Genomic DNA, 10,204 nt, shown 5'->3' with positions numbered 1-10,204 from the left:
AATGGTTAATTATTTTGGTTCAGCGTCCGCTAATTGAATCCATAATTTATCACATTTGGAGATACTTTTATTCGCTGACATTCATAATTGAAAAAAACAATCCCAATTCTTGCATTCCTGGAAACATCTGTGCGAGCGGGGACAAGGATGCGATTGGCAACCACTTGCTCGGGCGACCGAGTATATCTATATATACACGATTGTGGGCCACCTTCGGTGCATGGCCGCCTAGGTGTCAGGTCGAAAATGGGCCACCTTCGGTGCGTGGCCGCCTAGGTGTCACGTCGACGCTCCAACCTAGCTGGTATCACGAAAAGCCGAGCGTTGGAGATCTCCCTACTCATCTCTGATTACACCGCGCCCGGTCTGTCGTTTGATGCGATGTTAAAGTGTACCGACATCGAGCTCGAGCTTCTCACCGACATAGATATGGTTATGTTTATCGAAAAAGGTATTCGTGGTGGTGTGTCACAGTGCTCGAACAGATACGCAAAGGCTAACAACAGGTACATGGGAGAGGAATCCGATCCTGAGGTCGAAGAATCTTATCTCATGTACTTTGACGTTAATAATTTGTACGGTGCTGCTATGAGCTTTGCTCTGCCATACAGTTCCTTCGAATGGTTATCAGACTTCGGACAATGCGACGTTCTTACCATCTCGGACGATGCGGAGTTTGGTTACATACTGGAGGTGGATTTGGAATATCCTGAGGAACTGCATGAAATTCATAAGGATTTACCACTGTGTCCGGAGCACTATGTACCTCCGATCTCGAATAGTAAGCAACCGAAATTGACGCCCACGCTACTTTCCAAGAAAAACTACGTTTTTCACTATAGCGTTTTGAAACAATGCTTACAATTAGGCTTAAAATTACTCAAAATTCACAGAGTTCTCAAATTTAGACAAACCCCGTGGCTCAAAAAATACATAGATTTGAATACCGATTTGCGCAAAAAATCTCACAACGAATTCGAAAAAAATTTTTACAAACTGATGAACGACGCAGTTTTTGGCAAAACAATGGAAAATGTTAGGAAGTATAGAGATGTCAGGCTGATCACGAAATGGGATGGAAGATACGGTGCTAGAGCTGCGCTGTGAGCCTCGCTCGTGCCGCCACTTAGCGGTTTCAAAAGCTAAATAGCCGGCGTGTGAATTTACATTAGAGCCATACTGATAAATATCCAAATCAGCAAAATATTATCAAATAAGTGATATTTCCATTGTAACAGTGAAGTGAAAAGTTGAAAATAATAACGAGTTGAAACTCCAGTAGTATGTAGCAATATAATATTAATAAATACACAATGAAAACCACTACCTTTTACGAATAAAGGTTTTTATTATTCTACTTGATAGTTTTTGTTTTATTAGAAAAAATTGGTGGCTGTAAATTTACTAAGCCGTAGATAACATGAATAATATTACCGATGCAAAAGAACAAATGTTCTGGAATTTTATACAAAATTTGATATGTTTTAAGTCGTTGCATAATTCTTTCTACATGAATTCGAACTCTTGCGATGTTGTAAGTCAGATCTGTTCCTTCTTTCGAAAATTCTGATATTTTTTTCCAAAAATGGTGGCATAATAAGTAATACTCGTTTACCACTTGCATCAATGATAGATCTGATTTCAGGAAAACCTTTATCTGCTAAAACCACATCACCATCTTCCAATGAATCTACCAAATTCGATTCAATAGTTCATTGGGAATCACCTTTTCTACCGCCAGCAACTTTCGATTTGAAACAGATGAACCCAGATGGTGTGATTCCAATCAGTACTTTTGCTGTAAAACCTTTCTTATAATGAAAGTAACAGTAAATACGGTCGTCAACACTTGACGGAACATCTATCTTGAATTCAGTGCAGTCTATGATAACCCGAGTATTAGAGTACTGAGGTTTAAAACATTCTGGCATAGTTTTCTGTACGGCAGCTCTACTTGGCCAAAACACTAAATTTGCAGTTGACGAATTCAAATATTGTAAAGTTGAAAAGAATATCTTGGAGATAGTTGACCGATATAAACCAAAGAAAATTGCTATGGCTGAAAATGTCAGTCCAGTTTTTATTTTCACTAAAAAAATTAAAAGCCTCTGTTCTCTTGTTATTGTAGATCTTTCCGATGGGTTTTCAGTTTTAGATAATAAAAAATTAAAGTTCTGGAAGTTCACTCCAGCAATATCTAATAAATCTTCATCGGTCTTAATAGATGGAAAACCACAGAAACTACGCTGTTTCCTATTTTGTTCAACTACAGCCTCGTTAAAACCAACCGACTTATCTACTCTATCTGTTAACGATGTGCCGCATTGTACCTCTTCATCTTTCATTTTTTTCCTATTCACAATAGTTTTGAGAGTGGCAATTTCCGGTATTTCAGTTTGAACTTCAGCATCGCAGTAGTTAGTCATGTAAATATATCTGTTACAAGTGAAAGCTTTTGTTTGTTCGATACCAGCAGAACTTACAAAATCTACTTGACACACTTGATCACTTTTTAAAATTACTTCGGCACTGCTTATATCCATAGGTTCACGTCCACTATTATTGACAACATTGTTGGGGTCGTTATTAACTTGATTTCCAGTATCACAATTCACTCCGATGTTACGCTTGTGAAAAGTCTTTCTTCGGTTCATGAGTCGATTGTACCTATAATTAATAGATACATAGGTTACTATATAAATATTGATGTATATATTATTAAATTTTATAATTATTTTTTTACTTCTCATACATTTACCTGCTCAAAACAGCTCTTTCATTTACTTGCTTTGCATGATAAACTGGAGGGAATAGAGTTGGCGCGTAGCTTGGACTCGCAGGATCATCTGATTTTTTCTTGCCAATGAAATGAGCATTACATATTACATGATGAGTTTTTGGACTCCACTTTGAACCATCAGGACAGTAAAAAACAATAATACTTATGTATTTATATAGTGTTTCATGCAGATAGCATAACAGTTCACCTATTGATATAGTTGGCTTGATTTTAAAAATATAGAAAACTAAGAGATCGAAAGTAAAGTTATGTTACTTACTTTTTTCTTTTCACAGCAGCAATCCATTTTTGCCTTTGAACTATTTTATGTGATGCAGTTGGAAACTTGTAAAATATACAATCACTAGTTTTACCGTTATTTTTGCAGTTAACAACACAACAAGTGTAATTCCACATACCGTCTATTGTTTCTCATACAAAATGCTATCACAACACACGCTGGCTCAACTCACTACTCGCCACCCCGCGCGCTGCGATCGTTTCGCAGCTCCCCTCCAAGCGGCGGCTCACAGCGCTGCACCGTTTTCGACAAAGATATGATTATCGTTGGAATGAGTAAGACGAAAGTCAAGTTAAATAAACCATTGTATGCAGGTTTCTCCATCATGGATCTGGCTAAAATATATATCTACGATTTTCATTGTAATTATATTAGGCAGAAATTCGGCAACTGAGCAAAATCAATGTATACGGATACCGACAGTTTGATTTACAATTTTACCGTCCCCGACATATACGAACATATAAAGGAGGACTTGCATAAATTCGATACGTCTGATTATCCGCTTGACAACGTTTATGAAATGCCTCTAGCGAACAAAAAAGTTCTGGGCTTGATGAAAGATGAGAATAACGGAAAGATAATGTTGGAATTTGTAGGATTACGAGCTAAATTGTACGCATTCCGAGTCTTGGGAGATGAGAAAAACAATAAACGTGCCCAAGGTGTCAAAGGATCAGCGTTGAGAAAAATAACTTTCAACGATTATTTGGAATGTGTTTTGAACCGTGAAAATTTGTCTACAAATCAGTATTTGATATTGAGTCGAAAGCACGAGGTATACACCGTAGAACAGCAGAAAGTGGCACTGAGCTGGAATGACGACAAGCGGATCGTGTTTCAAAACACAACCGACACGCTTCCGTGGGGCTACAAGCCTGCATCTTAGCTTTGTAATTTATAACTGTACCATGATGTATAAAATATTATTATGTAGGATAGTGAATACGAACGCTCCGAAATATAAAACATTGTACAACGATGCATATGTCAGTCGATTGTCTAGAAAATAAAGATGCATACCTGTTATGTGTCGGGTATAAAATAAAGAGGCACATACGTTTTTACAAAAAATTCATTTATTCAAATTTTACGTGTCCGATTCGTTTATCCAACTGTTGTGTGTATTGTCAAAACCTAACCATTTAACGTATATTTTTCGTCCACGCTTCTTGAGCACTTTCTCCACCAGATAGATATCCGGATGTTTAAGCTTGAGGAGCTCTTGTTCGTAGAAACCACCAGCGATAGGTTGATCTCGGTAGTCTTTGAGCTTGTACGTCACAGGATGAATATTTTCCACTCGACTTATCGTGAATATTTCAGTCGTCCGATTGGGAGTGTAACCTTTCTCGAAGACAATTTTTGAATTTGCTGATTCAAACTTTGTCGCCGGATTTCAATTTCGCCGATATGGTAGGTATCGCTCGAAGCCCTCCGTACGCATGACGTAATAACAGCCTCTCGTTTGCAACGGTGACATCCGACGGTTTCATTCTTATGGTTCGGTGTTTGACGTTGTTGTAAGCCGAAACCAAATCAGATAAGATATCGAGCCGCTTGTAGCTTCCTTGCATGCTGAACCGTTTCCACATTTTACCCTTCAGCGTGCGATTGAAACGTTCACAGATCGAAGCCTTCAAATTACTGTACGTGGAGTAAAGTTTGATTCTGTAACGTGTCATAAGCGATTCCAATTTCGAGTTGTAAAATTCCGTTCCTCTGTCGACGTGTAAATTTTTCGGCACCCGTCCTTGAACAAGCACAGATTCCATTGCTTTCTTAACATCATTTCCAGACTTGCTCTTTATCGGTACAGCCCACGCATACTTCGAAAAAATATCAATGACTGTCAGCATGTACTTGTAGCCTTTGTTTTGTCCAGCGTATGACGTCATATCAACAAGATCCGCCTGCCAGGTCTCGTCGATGCCGCGCACGTCTACACGTCGACGTGGGTAATTCCGGCGTGCAGGCTTACCCAGTTCCGTCACCAGTGCTTGCTTTTCCTCGTTCATATTCCAACGCTCTTAGTCGGGTGTCCAATTGAGAAATGTTATCAGCGTTTCGAATCGACAGGTCTCTGCCTGTTTTAAAGTCTGTGTAAAAGGTATCCAAGGCTTTCTCCGTGGTGAGCTCTAAAGCTCTGATCATTTGATCGAGGTTGTCGATTTGTTTTTGCAGCACGTTGAATTTTCGTCTCAAGATTTTTAAAGTTATAGCATTGTTCGGCTCTGCGGAATCTGCGACATTGCACAGTCTCTTGTTCCGTATATCGTTATGCCCGTCCGCTGTTATTTGAAATCCGACACCCGGAGGACCGCGAGTGCTCGCGGCCGTGTTTTTATCCAGATGCCGTCCAAACACGTCGACGCTCATCTCGGTAATAAATGCAAAAACGATGGAAGCTGCTTAATAAACGATTCCTGCTTCGCGTAGCTCTTTGATAATGGAGATTATTTCGTTATTGTGACTCGGATTTCCCGCTGCCTGAGATGCCAGGAGCGAACGAAGACGCTCCACTAACTCGTTTGGATCATCCCAGAAAACGAATTCCGTTTCAACACCTTGTCGAGTGATTATAGCTTGCGGAAGTGGACCTTTACCCCTTCGGCGAGGTGATGGGGAATAATCCATCAATTCGGCAATGACATTTTTGAATTTGTAACTGTTATCGTTTCGAAAAGCCCCATCGGATGAGTAATACTTTTTATGCGCGTTCGTTGTGAGGATTATGTTTTTAAAATTTTCCCGATCTCTGGCGCTCACAGAAGAACCGTCAGGCTTCTTTTTGAACAAAAGTTCCAGCAAACCCTTCGTTTTCGGGTAACGCGTATCGCCAATACGAATCTAGTCACTCTCAAAACAACGTTTTACGTGTACACGTTGTACAATTCACCTTTTGTCTTCGCATCTCTCATCAGTGCAAAATACTCATCATCGATTTTCTCGACCGGTGTTTCTACGATTGTTTCATCTCCTGCCGAAGCAAAGGAATCGTCCATTTCCGAGACAGTTTCATTTTTCGTTTCATTTTTCATCTGCTTTATCTCTTCTTTCATTTCTTCCACCTCTTGTTTTACAGGTTTAGTATCTTTTGTAACATTCTCCAGTTCTTGCAACGGAGTCACTATTGGTTTGGAAACGTCACTCAATTTCTGAGTCGTAGATTCCTTGCCCGACTTGAGGAATCTGTGTTTTCGACGGATCGCAGCACTTGCTTGAGCGATCTGATGTAGGACATCTTTTTGCTTGGAAATTTCAGAGCTCTGCATGTTGACGTAACTGAGTCTGCAACGCTACTGCGTCTCTCGCACGAAAACGTTAGATTTTATTTCTTTTCCAGGCTAACAAAAGAATTAAATCCCCTCCTGTATCGTCCTTCGTTGAGCTCACTGTCTTTGTCGATCACCAGAAACCCGTACTTGTCACCGTTCCAGCATGCAGAGCACACACTTTTAAACTCTGTGTAAGACATATCGGTGTTTACATGGTCGTTGTATACGTGTCTCAGGTTCATATCGTCTCGTTTGAATAACACGAGTAAGTTTACGTTGTCACACACGAGATGTTTGGGAATACGCGCGTACGTCTGACAGAGATAGAAACAGTCAACGTCGCGATGTCTACCCATGCAAAAGTAGGCTCTAATATTGTCCTGTTTCTCGCACGCCACATCGTCAAATATGATTATTGAGTTGGGCCGTGCTTCTTCCGGTGTAATCACTTGCTCACGCTCGGTAAACGCAAAATACTCCATATTCTCAACATGGTCCAACAATTGCTTCAACAATTGGTATTTAGGTTGGTTGAGAGATTTCGAGTAGATGTAGATATTTTCAAATCTGAGTTCGTTGGGATGGGTTATAAGTGTGAGCAACGCATTAGTTTTACCACAATTCGACGGTCCACAGAATATTGCACGTACACTATTCGGGAGTAATTCACCGTGCCGTTTGTGCCTTTTGACATTTTGCCCCGAAAGTTTGTCAAAATTCATCACGGGAAGCTTAGTAGGTTGTTTCTCAAACCGCATCTCGGACATGACTGATCGGATTTGCTATAAATACCCCGTTTTAAAGCACTTTTCTCCAGTCAACGCACGAACATGATCGCGTACAGAGGTAAACGAAGCAGCAGGCGGCAACATCGTGGCAAGGGTCTGGTGAATAAAATCATCAACAGCCTTCCAGTCGAATTGCATGTACCTGATTATCAGTACTGTGGGCCTGGTACAAAATTAACAAAGCGACTCGCACGGGGTGATTCGGGAATCAATCTTCTCGACGCAGCTTGCAAGGACCACGACATTCCTTACTCGCAGAATCGTGAAAATCTTGAAGTTAGAAACGAGGCTGATAGGGTGTTGGCTGAGAAAGCTTGGAAACGGGTTCTCGCAAAGGACGCAAATTTGGGTGAGAAGGCAGCCGCTTGGGCAATAGCTAATACAATGAAAGTAAAATCAAAACTCGGAATGCGAATTCGAAAGTCAAAAAATGTAACCTTGAGAAAAATTATAAATGCTGCAAAACGTTCTAAGGTTCCAAGTAACGATGCAAAAGTAGCTACCGAATCTGCGCTGAAGGGAGCTGAGAACGCCCTTAAAAAAGCGGGTGGTAAATGTAAAGTGCGAACACCTCACGTCGTACCAGTACCTTCAAAAGTCGGTGGTTTTCTACCGTTTCTGATTCCTCTTTTCGCAGGACTTAGTGCTACAGGCGCGTTAGCCGGTGATGCGGCAGGTATAGCAAAAGCTGTGAACGATGCAAGTGCTGCTAGACGAGAACTGGGAGAGAGCAAACGACACAACAAAACTATGGAAGCTATCGCGTTGGGCAAAGGGCTTCATATGAAACCGTACAAAACAGGTCTTGGTCTCCATCTTTCAAAAAACTAGATGCGATGCTACCACGTCGAGCGTTGACTGATTGGGACTTGTTGAAGTATGCAAAAATCTTTAAGGTTCCGCATTTCCGCGGTGTTTTCATGCGAAACGAAATGCCCGAAAACAGTCCACGAAAAAACAAGTCAGCTATAATCAACCTTGACGACAAAGCCGGTCCGGGAACACACTGAGTGGCATACAAGAAACGCGACAATAATATCGATTACTTTGACAGTTTCGGCAACTTTCAACCACCCTCAGACCTCATGAAATACCTCGGCGTTGGTAGTGTTAAATACAATCATGAAAGGTACCAGGATTATGACACATTTGAATGCGGACACTTGTGTCTGTAATTTCTAAGTGGTGAGCTATATAAACATGGTGCATGATTCATCAAAGTCAGTCTACCACTCGCAGTCATGGATAATTCGTTAACGTTAACGATTTCGGGAACCTCTTCGATTCTCGAGGCACAATATTTCCCACTGATTGAACTTGCTCGTGATAAAAGTTATGCTCTTGGCTTGGTAGAATTGTTAACCTTTAATTCGATTCCCAACGTTGATGTTGGTCACAACAAAATTTACGTAGCCGATAAAGTGATCGCCATACCTACCGGCAGCTACGAGATCGAGGACATAGAGAAGTATCTCCAAAACGCGCTAAGAAATACAGATATCAGGCTCTCCATCAAACCCAACAATAATACATTACGCAGCGAAATCACATGCAACCACACGATTAACTTTGAGCCCAATGATTCCATTGCTTAACTTTTGGGATTCACACCACGTGTATTGGAGGTTGATAAAACTCACGAATCAGACGTGCCTGTAACTATACTCAAGGTCAACGCATTGCGAGTCGAGTGTAGCATTACAACGGGTGCCTACGTCAATGGACACAAAGTACACACTATTCACGAGTTTTTCCCGACTGTCCCACCAGGATATAAGATCGTGGAAGTACCGTCGCACGTCATTTACCTTCCGATCACCGTCAGGACCATAGATCACGTTCAGCTCCGGTTAGTGGATCAAGACGGAGACCTGGATAATTTTCGTGGAGAAGTTATTAATGTGAGACTACATATCAAATCGCAATAAACGATGGGAATTGTATATAACAGACTGTCAAAGAGTAGGTATATCAGTAAGTCGGCATGCCCCGATCAAGTCAGTCATCGATCGATTCTTGAACCGTTAACACCTCGAAACGTGGAGTTCCTGATAGCTCTGGGTCTGAAACTGACCACTTTTGGAAGAGGAATTACCGACAACTAAAAATCTGATTTTGCTGTTTTATCATCTGCTACATACCATGGAGGAAGAAATCTTAAACATTCAAACACCAGTCGTCTTTGACGAATCCGTTGCGCATTACGAGATTCACGCTCGCAAACCTTACGCCTTGTTAACTTTCAACAATAGCGATGAAATTCGAATCACTGTTCAGCATCAGGTTTTATGCATATTACCCAGCAAAAGTTCGGTACATATCCATGGACGACTCCTCAAACCTGATGGTACAGCTACTGTGAACACAGAGCTTGTAAACAACGCGATCTGTCATCTGTTTGAAGAAATTCACTGCGAAATTAATGCAGTTGACATTGATAGAAGCAAGAACGTTGGCTTGACAAGTCTCATGAAGGGTTACGCTTCCCCGCACCCTGGTTAGACTTGGCTGATGGAGAACGCTGGATGGCTGGATGTAGAAGAGAAGAAAAAATTAACCGATGCCGAGGGTAATTTTGACGTACTGATACCGTTCAGCATGATATTGGGTTTCGCTGAGGACTACCGCAAGATCGTTGTCAACGCTAAACATGAGTTAATTTTGACGAGATCAAAAACTGACGTCAACGCTATCATGCAGACTCAAGAGGAGGAATTCAAAATCACGATCAATGCAGTGGAATGGCTAATACCGTATTTGAAACTCGCGGATCAGAAAAAGTTGACCTACTAAATTTCATTCAGAAAGATCCACCTATTTCGATGAGCTTCCGCAGTTGGGAATTGTACGAATATTCCTTACTTCCCACAACATCGAAACACGTTTGGACTGTGAAAACTTCCACCCAGCTTGAAAAATCTCGTTACGTCCTTTTGGGTTTCCAAACAAGTAGAAAGAACAAGACCGGCAAGAACGCAAGTCATTTCGATCATTGCAATAACACGGACGTCAAGCTATTTTTAAACTCTCCATCTTATCCGTACGGTAACCTGAACCT

The 10,204-nt window shown here is 41.1% G+C and overlaps 1 protein-coding gene across 5 annotated transcripts; it reads right to left on the bottom strand.

Moving 5' to 3' along the window:
* Nucleotides 1–1,181: 1,181 nt before the first annotated feature.
* Nucleotides 1,182–3,349, bottom strand: LOC124294025. Of its 5 annotated transcripts, none has more exons than XM_046737611.1 (3): nucleotides 3,056–3,349; nucleotides 2,759–2,856; nucleotides 1,182–2,667 (listed from the first exon to the last, which is right to left on the bottom strand). In XM_046737611.1, the coding sequence occupies exon 3, from the start codon at nucleotides 2,652–2,654 to the stop codon at nucleotides 1,713–1,715; it is 942 nt and encodes a 313-aa protein (XP_046593567.1). In that variant the 5' UTR covers nucleotides 2,655–2,667; nucleotides 2,759–2,856; nucleotides 3,056–3,349; the 3' UTR covers nucleotides 1,182–1,712. The 5 variants fall into 5 exon arrangements, with proteins under 5 accessions (XP_046593567.1, XP_046593566.1, XP_046593564.1 ...); XM_046737610.1 differs by having other exon boundaries at nucleotides 2,759–2,987; nucleotides 3,060–3,349; XM_046737608.1 differs by having other exon boundaries at nucleotides 2,759–2,907; nucleotides 3,060–3,349.
* Nucleotides 3,350–10,204: the final 6,855 nt, after the last annotated feature.

Source organism: Neodiprion lecontei, chromosome 4, assembly GCF_021901455.1.
Source record: "Neodiprion lecontei isolate iyNeoLeco1 chromosome 4, iyNeoLeco1.1, whole genome shotgun sequence".
Classification (NCBI taxonomy): domain Eukaryota; kingdom Metazoa; phylum Arthropoda; class Insecta; order Hymenoptera; family Diprionidae; genus Neodiprion; species Neodiprion lecontei.
This window is presented reverse-complemented; position numbering and strand designations above follow the sequence as displayed.

Excerpts from the sequence above, each read along its gene's own strand:
- LOC124294025 (XM_046737608.1), bottom strand. The coding sequence starts at position 3,086 with ATGGATTGCTGCTGTGAAAAGAAAAAA. Across the intron at positions 2,908-3,059 it reads GCTGCTGTGAAAAGAAAAAA|TGGAGTCCAAAAACTCATCA; the intron begins GTAAGTAACATA and ends GATGGTTCAAAG. Across the intron at positions 2,668-2,758 it reads GAAAGAGCTGTTTTGAGCAG|GTACAATCGACTCATGAACC; the intron begins GTAAATGTATGA and ends TATTAATTATAG.